The sequence below is a fragment of the Ochotona princeps genome, chromosome 5, assembly GCF_030435755.1.
Source record: "Ochotona princeps isolate mOchPri1 chromosome 5, mOchPri1.hap1, whole genome shotgun sequence".
Classification (NCBI taxonomy): domain Eukaryota; kingdom Metazoa; phylum Chordata; class Mammalia; order Lagomorpha; family Ochotonidae; genus Ochotona; species Ochotona princeps.
This window is the reverse complement of record NC_080836.1, coordinates 43,538,663-43,557,346: the sequence shown is the minus strand read 5'-3', so window position 1 is coordinate 43,557,346 and position 18,684 is coordinate 43,538,663. Positions and strand designations below refer to the sequence as shown.

General features: G+C 34.0%; 1 protein-coding gene and 1 pseudogene across 1 annotated transcript in view; both read left to right on the top strand.

Annotated features, from left to right (window-relative positions):
* LOC101521354 (potassium voltage-gated channel subfamily H member 7) overlaps window positions 1-18,684 on the top strand; it is a 157,107-nt gene that overhangs the window by 95,887 nt on the left and 42,536 nt on the right. The window contains exon 6 of the mRNA XM_058664236.1: window positions 7,971-8,170. Coding sequence (XP_058520219.1) covers window positions 7,971-8,170 — 200 coding nt within the window. The remainder of the gene's footprint in view (window positions 1-7,970; window positions 8,171-18,684) is intronic.
* Window positions 1,600-2,709, top strand: LOC105942031 (interleukin enhancer-binding factor 2-like; annotated as a pseudogene).

Here is an 18,684-nt window from a genome sequence, read left to right as displayed (position 1 = left end):
ATTGAAAAAGGCAGAAAAATAATAACTGGAAAATTTTTAAAAATTAACAAATCTGTAAATTAGAGCCAAGAAATTCAACTAATCCTAAAAAAATTAATGATGAACAAAATACAGCATACCACTTCATAAGTCACAAAAACAAAATCTTAAACACAGGATGAGGAAAAAAAAGAGATTATTTGCAAATGAAAAACATAGATGTCTTAGTTCATTTGGCATTACCGAAGCAGAATACTGGATAATTTTTAAAGGAATGGAATCCATGTGTTTTTTTTCCTGGAGTCTCACTAGTCCAATATCAGTAGTATGATGGAAAACATCAAATGGTCCAAGAGTGCAAGAGTTTGTAAGCGCTTCATCTTATAAAACCGCTTATCCCATCATTGGGATGCTACTCTCATCACTTCATCTTACCCTTCAAGTATTATTAACACATGAACTTGTGGAGGACACACTCAGACCATAACAATAAGGCTGCAAGAAGGTTGCTTATTAGAAACAATGTCAACCAAAAAAAAGGGGGGAACAAAATCTTCGAATTGCAGAAAGAAAAAGCGCTGTCATAGAAATCTGTGTCTGATTAAGTTATCCTAAAAATGTGACAAGTAAGACTATATCATTCCTCAAGGGCAGACTACTAGAAATTAGCCATTTTTCCAAATGAAAGGAAAATGATACCAGATGCAATTTTTGTCAGCATAAAGGAAGAATATTAGAAATGATAAATCTCTATAAATTTAAGAGTTTTCACAGATTTAGATACCTTAAAATAATTTGCAGTTTGTACCAAAAATTATTTGTCAAAAAATATGGTTATAAATAACATATTAGAGACAGTATGATAATAATACAAAGAAATGTGAAGGAGAATGGACGTGTACTGTTGTAGGAGTCCTACATCACACGTGAACTAGTGTTATGTTACCTAAGACACCTAATAAATGATGATAAATTAAAATTCATGTTGGAAATCAGTAACTGTAGTAAGCCAACAGAGAAGACAAAAATAAATGATAAAATATAATAAATCCAAAGGATAACATAAGAGAAAAGGAGCAGTAGAAAACAGATAGCAGGAAGAGAATTTTAAATACAATCATATCAATAATTATCATAAAGGTAGATTGTCTAAACATATTCATTGAAATTCAGATATTGTCTATATTGTAAGGAAAAGTTACGGTGGCTTTGTGGTGCAATAGGCACATTTGCTGGTGGATTGAGACATTGATTAAGACATCCCATATGCTGACCCACAAAACAACTCATACATTTAAAAGTCTCAAATCATGCTTAGTATTTCTCTTGTGGGATCACAAACAAAATCACAATTCAGTAACAACAACAACAACAAATAGTAGAGAGAAGAAAAGGAGGAAAGCCCAATACATATTTGAGACACTTGCTCATGATTCAAAGAAAAAAATCACATGCAAAATTAGAAAAATAATAAAAATGCAAAGAAAAATAAAATGTCTAAAGCAGACATCTAAAGTAGTTTTTAGAGAGAAAAAATATAACTGTTTTTATTAAAATGTTAAAATATGTAAAGTGAAAGACCTGAGCTCATATCTGAAAAAGTTAGTAAAAGCACAGCTTTTCAGTTTTCTGCTCATCAGAGGAAAGAGGCAATTAGTTCAGTCTCCATTGTTTGGTGTTGAGAGTCCCAAGAGGGATGACAGAGGCCGTGGCCATGGTGAGTGCTTTGGTTACAGAGGCAGCCCAGGAGTTGTCCAAGCCCTGTGTGCTTATATATACACCATTTGATTTCCATTTCTGTGAAATGGTTTTCCCGCGAGTCAAGCCAGCTCCTGGTGAAGCTTTCTTCACTGAAGCTTTCTTGAAGACAAAGGATCCTGTGCCTAACTGTGCTGAACAGCATTCTACCCTTTCTCAAGTGACAATAGTAGACAATGTGATTGACAATTTGATTGTGGTTCCAGGGATATTTGGAGTGTAAATTTAATAAGGTGGATAAACAGGATCTTACAAAAGGGAACAATGACCACAGGACACAATGTGGCTGACCTGGTTCTAATACTGAAGATTCGTTTGCTAAGCTGAGACAGAAAGTGGTTAAAAGCCCAAGAGCCTAGAACCCTTCAGAAGTTTGGGCTATGCTGACCCTTAAAACTGGCCTTGAAATAAATTCTTCTGATGCTTCCATCAAGCTCTTCATTAAACAGTGCCTTGCAATGCTCAAACACTGGAGTCAGAGCTTCATATGTATATCGAGGTGTTGCACAGTGTGTTAGCAGCCATCTGACACACCCTGTGGTTTGATGAAGATGCTTCTCAGTGCAGTTAAAAAGTATCAGAGTGATGAAGGACTTCAGGGTTTGTTTCCTTGGTTATGTGCCTGTCTCCTCTCACTTTGGATCCTTTGTCTACTTGGGCACTATGCTGTGATGAATAATCCCACCACACAGCATTTGGTCTGCAGGCATTGCTGCAGAACTGCTCCTTTCCGGTTCTGATCCCTGCCAGAGTAGCCAACTTAGAGTCCACGCAGTCATGATGTTGGCACAACAGGATACAGTCCGCTCCGTGGCTCAGACTGGGCTCCAGATACTCTCACATGTTGGATTCAGAAAGATCCTGGGCCAGAAGAGTGATGCCAGGAATCTTGCTTCAGAAAAACTTGCCTGGGATAGAATGATAGTCACTCTCTCGGGAAAAGCTTCTAAGAAGCCACCAGAGAAGAGTTAGAGGAAGCAGAGAACATGAAGAATCAGCTCCAAGAGAGAAAGAGGAAAGCTGGAAATCTGAGGTGTGGCTTCCCTTTTCTACTCAACAAGAAGGCTGGAGCTTAAAGTAGTTGCTGCAAGGCTAGAAATGTACCATATGAAAGAAAAGGATCATAAAGGGTTATGATTTCTTCATGACAGTAAATTTGGTGATTTAAATGAAGTGAATGAATTCTTCAAATAACGCAAAAGAGAAACAAACAAAAACAGCCATACGTCCTAATGTAAAAATTGATTAAAAAAATTTTTTGGATTTCAACAAAATCATAATATCTACTCTTCAAAGGATATTGTTACAAAAGAAAAAGGCATCTGAGTAAATGGAAGAAAATATTCCCAATGCTTATTTCTGAAAATGGATTTGCATCAAGGGATTATTAAAAATTCTTACAACATCTTAAGAAGAAAACTCAATTTTAAACTGAAATCAATTTTTGAATAATTTTTACAGAAGAAAATATATCGATTATCAATATGTACATGAAAATATGTGGCTAACAATCAGAAAAATTTAAATTAAAACCCTAATGAAGTATTACATACATAACTTAAGTGGCTAAAACTGAAGTGACTCCAAAACCAAATGTTGGAGAGAAGGTAAACAGTTGGTGCTACTGGTGAGAGTTTCATGACACAACTTTGTAAAGCAGTTTCACTCTTTTTAAAACAACTGAAAATGTATGTCCACAGAAAGACTTGTACACACATATTCATGGCAATTTTATTCATAATAGCCGAAAATTAGAAATAGTGAAGTTTCCATCAACAGGAGAAGGAACAAATTGTGATATAAAACAATAAAAACTTGAAACACCGAAGAATTTTCCCTCAAAAATTGTGCTAAGGGAAAAAAATAAGACACATGAATATGTGGTTTATGAGTCTATATATGTATTTCTAGAAAATACAAACTATTGGAATGACAAAGTGGTTCAGTGGCTGTATTAAGTCTGAAATGAGGGACAGAGGCAGCCAGTGGACTCAGGTAAACTTTCCCAGGCTGCAAGTACCCTGTGTCTTGATTGTATTTAAAGGGTGATCATGTTTCTCCAAACCAGCTTAAGTGTGCCTTTAAAATGAATGTGCCATGCTTCACATATAGTGCATCTAATTCAGGACTGTTTCTAATATGATTTTTTTAAAGTCATAAGACAGAAAAACGTGTTTTGCTTGTTCTATCAGGTTGTTTCAGTTAATATCAGTTGTGTAAATTTATCCACTTGGCTAACATATCAGATTTTTGAATGTGATATTCTGAAGGAAATTTTAAAATGCACCTGTCTTGTTTGTATAATTCCTAAAGGTAAATTAAACCATTTTGATCAAATATAAATCCTCTTTGTATTTGTTTGAGAACATGAAATAAAATATGTTGTTGAGAAGAAAAATCTCTGTGAACAATGTCTTAGTAATCTGCCTATAATTATTATTTTATGTTAGTTGATGGGCATCAAATAAGTAAGGAATACAGAACATGTTTGGTATTTTCTGCCAAGCAGTCTACAAACATTAGCTTTGTTTGCATCCTTAAAATATTAGAAAGTTGTGGTTCCATTATAAATTTAAACATTATCATCATACAATTTCTTAAAGAAAATATTTCAATTATTCATTCATCTTTTCAATTACATACTTATATATAGATTTTTCCATGGCAGTGAGCAAAAACTGTCTATTTATGACTCATACTAATATTTTCATTCATTTTAATGCTAGTTTAGAGATAAAACCACAGTACCTATTAAAAACTAAACAGGATATTTTTCCTGATCTTTCTCCTTCATGAAATTATGTGAGTTAGACAAAATAACTAGCCTTAACTATGAACTTTAGAAGTATACTCAAACACATAACTGTCTCCAACATCAGCCCTAGAATGAATAAAAATATATTTATATTTCTCACTTGAATTTGCCTGGGATCACAGAATTAGAATCTGTCAAATATTACGTTCCCCTTATCTGTTCATTTCACAAAACAGAAATATTTAGGCCAAATTTTTCTTTCTGTAAAAAAAAAAACAGCTGATCTGTCTTATGGGGAAATCATTAACTTTTAACATGCCAGTTAAAACTCAGCACACATCTGCATTAGTCTGGCTTGCCAGATGAACAGAATTGATGAGTAGATGGTAGATGGCAGATGGGTAGATAGATGGAATGATAGATATGAAAGAGGGCGAGAAAGGGAGAAAGGAAGAGCTCTGCATACAGATAAGGGAATTGGCCTGTGTAGTACGGAGACAAAACGTCAAAATCTGTAGTCAGCCAACCGAAACACAGAAAAGCTGGTCAGCATTTGATCACTCAGTCCTCATCTGAAAACAAAACCAAAGGCAAGGGAGGATTTTTTTTCTCACTTTGAAGAAAGGCAGAGAAAGTGAATCCATTTTTATCTTTTTCTTCTATGAAGGCCTTCAATGACTAGATTATGACCAAACCATTGGAGACAAAAATCTGCTTTATTTGTTTACTGACCCGAATGTTAATCTAATCCAGAGTTACACAAACACATTTTTATAAAGATTTCATTTTTAATTGAAAACTCAGATTTAAAGAAAAAAGAGGAGAGATCGTGAAAAAAGACCCATTGGTGGCCAGAGCTGAGCTGATCCAAAGCCACGAGCCAGGAGCTTCTTCCAGGTCTCCCATCCAGCTGCAGGGTTTGTTTTTTTTCTCTGTATCTGGCGTCAAGGGAGAAACAAAGGGAGAAGCCCCACCCAGCCTCCCACCCATCCCAGGTCCCCGATGTGAGGCATGCTCCAAGGGTCTTGCTCAAGCAGTTTTGATAGTTCAACAGTTCTGAATCGCTGCCAATCTCGCCATTCCAAGCACAATGAAATCTATTCAGAATCCACTGGCTGACATAGTCTCTTCATGGTTGGGGTTCTGAGATCAGCAGTTCAGGTGGAGGGATCTCCAAAGAAACTTCGTCCGAGGTGATCCCAGACCTGGTTTTTATGTGTGCTTGCCAGTACAGGGTCCGGCACAGTTTGTTGCCCCAATCAGGTTATACACATGCTGGTGGTTGCAATTGCTGGTTCAGTTCTGTTTCCAGCCCTGTCTTCTATGCCCACTATTTTCCTACTAGACCACTCCTACTCCTACTCCTGGATTATGCACTCTCCAGGTGGTTCTAGAGTTTAACTTGACAGATTTAGTCCCTAGTGCCAGCATCTGCCAGTTGATGCTGCAGCAACGCCCAGCCAACACTCACCCACTCTAATTTATGCTTACAACAGTAGGAACAGTCAGCCCAGCCTGGCTTTTCCCTAATCTAGGTCACATGAAGCCCTCAGGTGTTGTAGCCCTGCATGGTCTGAAGTTTCCTTTATTATCATAGTAGGTTCAATGTCTCCTTAAGACCATTAACATTTTTTTAAATAGTCAAATGCCTGGGACTAGGTGTATGTATGTTTACACAGGATGTGAAGGATCTCTGCTTGAAAATGACAAGATTTTAAAGAAAGAAATAGAAATGGGAAAACCTTCATTAATTTGAAAATTAATATTACCAAAATTTCCATGCTACCCAGTGCAATGTACCAATTTTATGCAGTCCTAACCAAAATGCCAAAGATATTCTTCTCAGATGAAGAAAACACAATGTCAAAATCATATGAAACACAAAGGATCCTGAATAGCTAAAAGCAAACTTAAAGAAAAAAAAAAAAGCTAGATTGTAGGCCAATGTAACAGAAACCACGAAAAATAATTCATGAAAATAGAGCCAATCGATTTTTGACAAATGAGCTCAAATCAGTCCCTAGAGAAAGGATAGTCTCTTCAGTACACGGTTTGGAAACAATTGCATCTTCATATATAGAAGTATGAAACACACCATATACTTTATTCCTTATTCAAAAATCAACTCAGAATGGATCAAGGTTTACAGCCGTTGTCTATACTGTTGAGAAACAATGGCTTTCTTATTTACTAGTTATAGGATTCTTTATTTGGGGGAGGGTTAAGCTAATGATTATAAACTGAAAAATGTTATTGTAGTAATTTAAAAGAAAAAATAAGGAAGCAGGACTGAAGGTCGGAGCATGGCTGGGAGGAAGGAAGGGGTGGGAACTATCGTTAGGGTCAATGAAACACATGAAATTTGTTCACCTTACACAATTTTAGAAATTAATTTAAAAAACAAAATATATTATTTCTACCAATACTGACTTATTAGTAGCATGTAAAACATAAATTTCAACATTGTGTGACATTCATAATGATCTGTGAGGAAAATCTTATACATGTGTAAAGTATTAATTGGATCTCTGTTAACTAATTTATTGTATGGTTGCAGTTAAAAATAACTTTTCTTTTACCATAAGAAGCTTTGGATTTTCATAATAAATTAAGATAAATTAAGAAAAACTATGCAGGTTCCTCTGAAAACTGTTAGAAACTAGATAAAATTAAAAGGGAAAATTCAAAATAAAGAGTTTACTATAAATTATAAATATTTATCCACAAAACAGCTAACGGATTTAAGTACTGAATATGCAACATGAGGATTACAGAAGTTTCTTCCATAAAGGAAAAAAAATGTATCCCATCTTTTCAACATAAACAAAACTATATACATCATCTAGTCCAGAGATACAAATGATAAAAATGAGTTAGAATCAATTAAAATAGTATACAAATTAATAGTCCATGAAACTGTCCATTTGTGTACAGAACTCGTCATCCATTTGTAAATATATTCAAAATAAGCTTAAGACGTACTGTAGACTTATGGTACTACAAGGCTGTTTTGGGGGGCAGCAGCCTGAGATGGATCACAATTCAGTAATTAGTATTTTGTCTCAAAATCAAAAGCTAAATTCCTAAATGATTTTTTTGACTCATAAGCTTTTTTTTTTTCAAGAAAACATACTTATGATGACTCATGATGTACCTTCCTGTTACAAATGGAGTGGTTTCTTCCAAGTGCATTTTATCTCAAGAAATGTTCCTTCACAACAGCTGATATAAACAATCTGAAGTTTTGACTTAATTTAGAAACCGTGAAGAATTTGGAAGCTTTCCTTCCATACTTATCGTTACAATCATACATTTTAAAAACTTTTCATTTAACTCCCCACTCACAACAGATGCTGTAGACAAATAGTAAATCGTCACAACTGGATTGAGATAATCAAAATCTATATTTGATATCTTGAAAGGATGTAAATGACTCAGTGTAGTGTTCCCACATAACTTTGTTTTTTATCCAATCCAGCATTAATGTATGCAAGCATTTTTGGGAATGTATCTGCAATTATTCAAAGACTGTACTCGGGAACTGCCAGGTACCACATGCAGATGCTGAGAGTCAAAGAGTTCATTCGCTTCCACCAAATCCCCAACCCTCTGAGGCAACGGCTTGAGGAGTATTTCCAGCATGCATGGACTTACACCAATGGCATTGATATGAACATGGTATGTATGTCTGTTTTCCAAAACGGAAGCACCATGGGCACTAGAGCTATAGCCAAAATGGAAAAGCCAGTCTCACCAGCTTGAAACCCCGTGCTTTTGTTTCCTTCTCTCGGATGTTTATTTTCTCCCCTGGAGATAGTCTCTCATTCTCAATTCATGGCATTGCATGGTGCTATATCTAGTTATACTGTGTGGCAAAGGCATTATAACATGATGCAAACTGATATAACTGTGTGTGAGAGAGTTCCCATATTCAGTTAGTGAGAGTATTGCTTTAGGTGGGACATGAGTATTCAAAATGTGGCATAGTGGTCAGCACCCAAAAAAATTAGTTGACCCCAGGTGCAAAAAGATTTTCCAAGTGAATAATAATAGCTAAGACATCCCAAAGATCAAAGTTAACATAATTTAATTGATAGACATTTTGAAAGATCTGTAGGAGAAGTTAGATTTTACATATGAGAAAAAGTTTTAATGATAAATGTTTCATGCTTTTTAAAGAATTTTTTAAATATTTCAAACAATGATGACCTTTTATTGTATCTGCTTTAATATAACTTTCCTTTGAAGGAGGAAATATGGATTCCCTCATACCTTTTGTTGTCACTCATCATAACCATCCCCTCTTACATCACTATCCCAAAATCAGCAAAATTCAGATTAATATGCTCCATAAAACTCTTCTTATTGTTAAGAAAACTACCCACATTCTTTTGTATACTGTGTGGTCAGAGCAACTGATTACCGTAAATAGATACAACGAATTCAAGTTCTATGATGTATCATAGGACTATAGGAAAAAAAAAAGATTGATAGTACAGTGCCTTCCAATCTGGCAAATCCTCCACTATGCATTGAATCTGTTTTTAAGAATTTTCAGAAAATAAAATCATTCACAATTAATTACCTCAACTGCATAATGCAATTTTCATATGAGCTGAAACAATTTCAACTGATATTTTTAAGTAGCAAATTCTAAAAAAGAAAGTTACAAATTAGCCGTAATCTTGCAAAAGTATTGTAAATATTACCCCTTTGAAACACACATGTAAGAATGGATAATGGATTTATTTGAAAATGACATGCCATTATAAAAGTCTGCACTTGAAGACCCAATAAAATTAGCTCATTTCATAGAAAACTGAAGCTGAATTCGATGGTTGTTTCTAATTATCCCAAAGTTCATTGTAAAAAGTTCATTCAATAAATTGAATTCCCCATGGGAAAGTTAAACTCCCAAGAAAGACCACCTACATATTGATCACTCTTATGTAATCCCATCATTATGATTATTTAAGAAAAATGGCAGTATTCAAAAACTGGGGAATCTCTACTGCTGGGTTGCCTGAAGCAGTGTCAAGAATTTTTAAAAATACATGTCATTCAATTTTGTTGTCCAATACTGTCAGATTATTTCAACAACAATAGTAAAACAATTATTTCTTTTATATCCCCTCTCCATATTACGCTAGTTTTGTGACCATTTTTGTGATTTAAGTCTATTTTGTGACAACTATTTACCTTTCATTGTTTGACTCTAGTACCTATGAATATGGTTTATATACCACTTGCCTATTTACAATGTACTTATGAAAGATTTATCTCTTTCCTGTCTGCTTCACACCTTAATACATGGAATCACAACACCCACCGGTAAGAACAGGAGGTATTTCTATCCAATTTAATTATCGTGTAAACTGTGGAGAACACCCTTGTTATCTGTCAGGTTTAGAGCTTGTTAAATGATTTCCAATATTACTTCTGATCTTTTTTTTGCATGATGCAGCAGAGAAAAAAAAAACAAAGCAAGAAACTGGGGAAGATAACCTGAATGAGGCCAAGTAGAGACTAGAGAACCTTAATTTTAACAGTTACTTGACCTCTGATTATATTTATATAGTTTCCAGCACCCCACAAAAATTACTTCCGCCCCATCCCTATTCTGGTAAAGGTTATGGGTATACGGTTTGCATTAGATAATTGTCATAAAGAAAATGTCATTCTCTTTCATCTATTTTCACCTCTATTTTCATAATGTAGGTGCTTTTCTTTCCTCTCATCTGCATGCCAGTATTACATGATCCTGGAGTGTGTGAGCTCTAAACCATGTGCCGCTGAGTCTTGCATGTGGTTTTGAGAACTTGACTTTGCACGAACTTCTTGTTTGAACACAATGTCTACATTTTTCATTTTGTGACTGCAAAGTGAGTAAAAATATCAAAGTTTAAGATAATTCTGAAAACTCAGAAAATGGAAGATACTTGCTTATGAAGTAAGATATGCTAAGCAAAGTTGATTAGAGAAAAGCAACAATGACCATTGAGAGGTTTTAAAAAAATCAACATGGATTTTTTTTAATCTCCAAAAAATATTGTTAAAATACGTGTGACTTCTTAATTTATTGTGAAATAAGCTGAAATTTAATGATAGCATTAAATGATTTAAATTTATGTATGGTGATATATATAAGAACATCAGACTGTTGTACTTCTTGCATCAGCATTCCATGTTATTTCATTTACATATAACCTTAAATATAATTTCTCATGAAACATTTCAGGTCATTTTTATTCTACTGCCATGCCCAAATGAGGTACAAAGTTTCTAGTTGCATTGTAATAATTGACCTAAAATTGTTTTTATGACTTTAAACATCTGAGTGCTGGATAGACCACAAAATAATGGAAAGAACCGCTAAAATATGTGCCATTTACTTTATTTCTTGACTTTATGTTTTTGACGAACATGTTATTGCTAAAATACTGCAGATCTGAAACTATTCTGGGAACAAGTGCATACTTCCTTTAAATTGAAACAAATGTTTTGCAGTACAACAGGAAGGGGGCCAGGAGAATAAGATAGTAAGAGGGATGTTTTCTTTGAGTCTGATTTCAGGCTTAGGGAAACAAGAAATCTAAAGGATTGGACAGGGTTATTCTTGACAACCTTTTCTTTCTTTGTGTTGAACACAATCTATAATTAGCGTCAAGATATACTTGCTCAGGACTGGTGGCATCTCAGAGTTCTCCAAATTAAAGCCATCTTCTGATGCAGCTGGAAATTTTCCAAAGTTAGCTAACATTATCATAGTTAAAACACTACCAAGACACTAAAAGTAATCTTTAATGTCAATGTATTATCAAATGACCTCACATTACACACACAGAAGCCTAAATTAACCTAACTACAAAGCACATTGATAACCATAAGCTGTATATTATTCTTGGTGAAGAGAAACAAACTACTTGGGACAGAAACTTAGAAAAGTTCATGATCATTTAATGAACAACTTGTATGTAGTACCTAAAAATACAGCACCGCATCCCTACCAAGAAATGTGTGGTAAGAGAAAAAGATCCGGAATAGAGATTGAGGGAATCATGCATTAGCTTTCAGTCTGTCACTAATCTTGGGCAAGTCACTTTTAACCCTTTACCAATTTCATTAAACCTGTCATCTTCAAGCATTTTAAGGCACCAGTTTCTCAAATATGCTCAATCTAAGAATAATTATTATGGGAGCTTTTCTCCATGATGAAGATTCTTCCCTATCTGCTGTTCACTTCTTATTCCATTCCTGGACCTCTGAGTTTCCTTTCTGGAACATTCACTTCTGCAATGAATTTTATTGAATAACTACTGAGACAAATGGGTGGTAAAATCGCTGATGACAGAGAACCAAAGGAGAACATTTTGATTAAAGACAAGGCCAGAAGTAGAGGAAGCACATTTGTGAGAGAGAGTACAAGGCAGAATCAGATAATCCAGAAAAAAACTTCACTTACTTTACTTTAGGGGAAAAAATTCATTATTTTTCAGCATTTGTACAAAAATTGTGAGAAACAAAGAAATAAACAGCAAAGTGGAATAAAACTAACTTCTTTAGCTAGGTACTAACTCTTGTGTAAACACAAGCAGAAAGAGAAAAAAAAGGTGAAATGTTTGTTTTAAAAAGTTCAGGAAGAAAACCAGATAGCCTTTGCACTGTGTAATACAATTTCTCTGATAAAATAGAAACTAGATTAATTCCTGAGAAAGCAAATGTTACAGAATAGCACTAGAGCCAAAGATATGGAAAATATTTTCAGGATTTTAATCAAATCTCAATGAGTTAGGCTAAAAATCCTAAGGATTCCATTAGATTTTAAGTGATACAGTATGCCTTTGTAATGTAACCCACAAACAAAGCGGATCGAAAGTAGAAAATAGCATAATAAAAAAGAAAAATGACTGTTGAATGGAAATTTTTTTTGGACTTGATTTGGTGGTGGGGGGACATTTTAACATTTTTTTTTTTCTTTCCAGTACCTTTATAAGTCCTTTCTGGTCTTTCTCTTATCACCTCCACTACTGTCTATCTCTTACCACCGATTTCTGCATCTACCATCTAACTACTCTCTCCAAAGCTTTGTGACATCCATTCTTTATACATACTTAAATGATTTCATCTGTGTAGAACTTCATATTCAGATCTTTGGAGTGTTGTGATACACTAGTGCATTGTAGTGATGATTTCTTTCAGTGATGTTCAGTATAGAAAACCGGATAATGAGGATCTTCATGACAATAAACTCAAACAGAAATACAATAGAAAAATGAGAAAATTACATGGTTTGATTGTACTGTATTGAGACATTTCTGAAGTTGAACATTTATAATCAATGGAAAAATCTTGACTAATCAACATACCAGAGAGCTGTAACGAAATTACCAGAAGGACAATGCCTTCAATTTGACTAGTCTTCTACACATTTGAAAAATTGAAAGGAGATAGGCAGAAACTTACATTTAAATGATAATGACCAATGGCGTTTGGTAACACCTTTTGGTTTTTTGGCAATATATCCTATGCAACATTTCAGGAACTGAGATTAAAAAGTAGTTTTGTAGTTCAAATTATTTTTTGATTTGTGTACCGATTAGTTGACACGGATTGCCTGACTTGGAATAATATGGGTAGATAGAAATATTTTTCACTGGCATGAAATCTGTTGTTAGCCATTCCTTGTTGGTTTGATCACCACTATAGACAGCCCCTTTGAAACAGATGCTTAAGAAATGGTAAAGTTCATTAAGGTCCCTTATCCTAAAATTCTCAAAAATATCAGACAATATTGTCACATGAACTTACTGACATGATCAATGGCGAGTGTAAGGCAGCTATTTCATGCTTTCAATCACAATTTTACCTGCTCAGTCATCTTCCACAAGTGATAAGGGTCATTTATTGTAGTCTCCAAACATCGCCATGAAGAACATAAGCGATAACACTGTGTTGTTTCCATGCAAGTTGATTGCTTCAGAACTAGAATCTAGCCTTTACCCATTCCTGACCCAAAAGCTAAAGTGTCAGTGTGACCTGAAACTGAAAAACAGCCATGCCAAGACACGTTTCTGAGGCAATAACCCACTTTGGCATCTTAGGTTCCCGATTTATCATGATTTTTTTTCAAGAGGTACTAGGAAAGCAAAAAGTATGTTCAATTCTGTAAAATAATAGTCCTTTTTGAACAGGACTCCAGGGAACAGTTTTCAAAGCTGTAGGGTTTGATGTGTTTCAGAATACTTTGGAGTGTGATAATTACTCAGAAGAGTAATTCAAACCTAGTTCACTTTCAGATCACTTAATCAACAAGGGTTGAATCAATAATAACAAGTAGATTGTGAACTCTCATTTAGAAAATAGTTGTTGGAACTATGATTTAAATTTCTTCTCATTCAAAATGCCAGAATTGTTCAATATCTCTTCTCTTAAAATATTTATTTCCTTTTTTATTACAAAACCAGATTTGCAGAGAAAATGAGATACAGAGAAAAAAAGTTTCCATTTGCTGGTTCACTCCCCAAGTAGCAGCAAGGGGCAGATCTGAGCCAATCCAAAGTCAGGAGCCTAGAGCTTCTTCTGGGTCTCCCACGTGGGTGCAGGGTCCTAAGACTTTGCACTGTCCTTTACTGCTTTCCTAGACCAAAACTAGGAGCTGGATTGGAAGTGGAGCAGTTAAGACAGCAACTAGTACCCATATGAGATCCCAGCAGTAGCAAGACAAGGACTTTGGCCACTGGGCCTCCACGGTTGGCCCGCAACATCTCTTGAACCATCCACACTTTCTCCCAAAAACCAAATATTTTCTTTTATTGAAGACATTCCTTGTAGACTAGGAATATGTATTATAAATGATGGGTGTATAAATGTTCCACTCTACATATAAGCTTTTTTGATCTATTTTAGGGAAAAATAAACAAAATTAATTTATCCTACCCCAAATATCACATTGTGTTAACATCAATAGGTCAAGAAATTTTCACATTTTTATGTGTTTTTCTGGATTTAAGAATATTGCTATCCATGTGGATGAGTATCTTTTGTGGATGTAATACAATTATTACATGTATTTCTTGCTAGATGTATTAAAAGAACTTTATTTAATTTGCATCTTGGTTCCTACTTGTCATGTGGAGCGTCCTCATCAGAACTCCACTTCCACCTTAGCAATAAGTGATAGAAATGTTTTTATGGATTATCTACTTCCTCTGATTGTACATTCCAATAAAATTTGTTATATTCAACCATGTTCATAATCCACTTAGGTCATTATGCTCAACAATCTGCACAGAGCTAAAGTATATCCTACCATAGGAGTAAAGTAAACCAATGGTTCACTCTATACAAGCACAATTATTTTATATGTATTTTAGAGGTTCATTTCTAGTATTCATTGACTTCAATACTGTGAATCACAATCAGTGGTTGTCAGGAAAAACAAAATCTTCATGGTATTTTCAAGCACAGGAACTTTAACCCAGACTGTAGCTCTTCTTTCATCTGCTTTTCCAATGAGCTGTTCTCTATAAGGAGGTAAATACGCATGAAATCAGGATATTGTGAAAATGCAATTCTCTTTAAATAGATATGTTGAGAATGGAAGGAGTACAGTGTATGAAAAGAATGCTATGTGGTACAAAACTTCCTAAACAGATTTATAAAAAGGGATCAAAAAAACATATAAATTGGGCTAGCTTAAAATAATAATATAAGGAGGCATTCTTGGAGTAAAGAGAAAAATGCTGTGTATAAAAGAGCAAAGAAAAAGGAAAAAAAAGCATACATAAGAGCATGACCTACATGACCTACATTCTTAAGTAAAAAGAACTAATCATGAACTAAGTTAAAGAAGTTATTATGTTTTCAAATGTATTAATCTTTGTAAATTGCAAAATAGTACACAAAATTGTATGTTAATTAAAATGCCCATATCTTTCTTTCAGAGATAACTCCCTGATGTAGCATTATAAAACTTAGCATACTTCTGGCATATCGTGTGTGTGTGTGTGTGTGTGTGTGTGTGTATGTGTGTGTATGTGTGTGTGTATGTGTGTGACTGAGTCTCACATCAAAGGTTGATTAGAATTTTCTTTCAGATTGGGACTCATCTTCACTAATGGTGCTTCTCTCCATTTGCTTCTCTCTCCTCTCTCTGTCTCTCTTACACACACATCTATACACATGCTTCATAAACACATAATGTATCTCCAGACACACAGATTTTATATAAATAAAATCATAACACGAGAGCTTTGTTTGAAAGGGACTTTTAGTACATTTTACACAGCTTTATACTTCAATTTGTCTCTATTCCCACTCTCCCCTCTCCATGAAAGTATTTCAATCTTCCATTTTCCAGTGCCCACGTGTATCAACCACAACCCCTCTTTTATACTATCAATGAAATTTGCATGTATACACATGATATGTATGTAATTATATTTTCCCATATGTATATATGTATGTACTTCAATGTGTAAATGTAATATGAATCTATATAGAGTTGTAGCAAGCTTGGCTCAGTGATGAACATGCCACTGGCAAAGCCCTCAGATCTTTTCAAAATGCCCAAGTGTTATCAGTTCATCTTACAGTTCCAGCTTCCTGATAGTGTTCACCTTGATAGGTAATAGGTAATGACTCTAGTATTTGGGAACTAGATCCTGTACGAGGTTCCTTGTTTATGCCTGGCCCAGACCTATCAATTGCTGGCATTTGGGGAATGAATCAAAAGACTGAAGATCTTTTTCCATCTCTATCTCCCAAATAAAATTAATTAATAATTTTAGAAACAAAGCATGGAATTTTTCATCAATATGCATGGTCCATATGCTCTATGCAAGAGCATTTAAAATAAAAGTTAGCAAGGATTAGAAGTAAAAAAAAAAGCCATTAAAATGATACATAATTGATGTTTCTTACTTAATATCTTGTGAAACAATTTCCAAGTCAGCATATACAATCCTAATTGATTCATGTTAATGATATGCAACATTCCATAGTAATTGTTTTGCATACTAAAATTGTGCAAAATTAAATATTGTGTATAACTATATGCCATAATTATAAATAACATCTACTCTTTCATTGATAAGCTGACAAAGTCCATGCCAGTTCAAACAGTACTGACTTTTTATGGGTAGATTCCTTTGGAAGAGATGGCTGAGATAAAGACCATGTCATTTTTATTTTTGAGCTATTGCAATGTTACATTTCAAAACTGTTCATTAATGTATATTCTATGAACATCATTGGTACTTTTCTCTTGCCCTTTATTAGAAGTGAATGCTATGTTTCTATCTTTTGCCAGTTTAATTAATATTTGAGAGTTCAATTACATCTTTAATATTTATGAGTTAATGGCATCTTCATACTAATGAATTTGAGCATTCTTTTCATTTCTACAGCAAATATATATTTATAGTATCACTCTGATTTTCCTTCGATGAATTATCTACTTGTAAGATTTTTCATATTTTTATGTTTGAAGGGACCCCTTAAAGGTTGTAGATATTAATGGTTCATCAGCCATTTATATAACAGTTTGTTTTTAAGTTTTTTTTTAAGATGCTGGTTTTGTTCACGAAATGTTTTGGATACAAATTTATCAAAATAAGATGGTGTAACTGGTCAGTTTTTCTTATATTATTCAAGATTCTTTCCTATTATAAAATATTCTGCTACACCCTTGCATTATGAGAAGTTTCCTAGGTTTTTCTTGCAGGTTTAACTATATGATTAGTAAAGTCCATAACCTATCTGAAATTCATTTTTTAAATTATTTTCTTAACATGAATAGAAGGTATTAACCATCTTTTTCATTTAATTACAACACTTTGAAGGTCACATGACATTACCAAATTAGAATAAAAACATTAAACTACTTCATTTATCTATTCCTACAGGAATGGTGGTCTTCTCTAAAGATTTAACATCTAATAAAATAGCTCAATCTTTATCAATAGTATTTCACTTTTTTTTGCTGCTTGAGAACATTAATTTGTTCATACAGCATGCATGAGCAATTTTATTCAATTACAATGTATTTAATGTTAAGCTTTTAAGATACCCAAAAATAAGCTTGTAAAATCATGCTCAAAAACCAATATGAAAATTTCCTAATAAATTCAAGGACTTAAAAACTCACAAAAAATGAGTATGTTGATTCGTCCTTACAATATCAGTATGAATTCTGGCTTGATTTTTTTAATTTCTAAGTTTTAAAGTTTGACAGACACAAAACTATATATATTGGGGGAATATGATGTGATTTTTGTTACACATTGTGTAATATTCAATCAGGGTAAATATATATTTAGCTCTTCAAACATTTAATGTTTTAATAGTTAAAACATCCAAATCCTATTTTGTAGATATTCTTAGAATTATACAATATAAACATACCCTACTATACAATAGAGACTCAACTTCTAAATCCTATCTAATTCTAACCTAGTACATGTCAATTAACTTTTTTCCATCATTCCCCCAGCTATCCTATTTGTCTCTGGTAACTAGCATTTTATTTTTTACTTCTATGGGATGACCATTTTGTAGCTACATTTTTGCACTCTAGTGAGATCATGTAATATTTTCCTTTCTCTGCTTAGCTTATTTCGCTGAGCATAATAATCTCCAGCTCCATTTACATCCTTGCAAATGACATGGGTTCCTCCCTTTTACGGCTAAGCAGTATCACATTGCATATATGTTCCACATTTTCTTTCTCATTCATCAGTGGATGGATACTAAAATTATTTCAATGTCTTAGCTATTTATGAAAACTGTTGAAATAAACAGGGGCATGTAAATATCTCTTCAACAAATAGGCTTCATTTTTCTTGAATGTAGGTCCAGGAGTGGGATTGCAGATCATACGGCAGTTCTATTTTTACCTTTTTGACGAGCCTTCATGCTATTTTCAACCAGAGCTGTAGTAATTTATACTTCCAGCAACACTATGAAAGAGTCTTTTTCATTTAGCCAGTCAAAATGTAGTTGTCATGTAACCATTGCCATTTTTTCTGTCTTCCTGTAAGAAATGTCTGTTTCGTTCTAATGCCAGTTTTTTTAATGTGGATTGTTTGTGGGACGTTTATCACTGAGTTGGTTGAGTTTCTTAAAAATTAGTGATATTACTTTCTTTTTAAGTATACTTTTATGTCTTTACTATTGGACACTGACATGGAAAA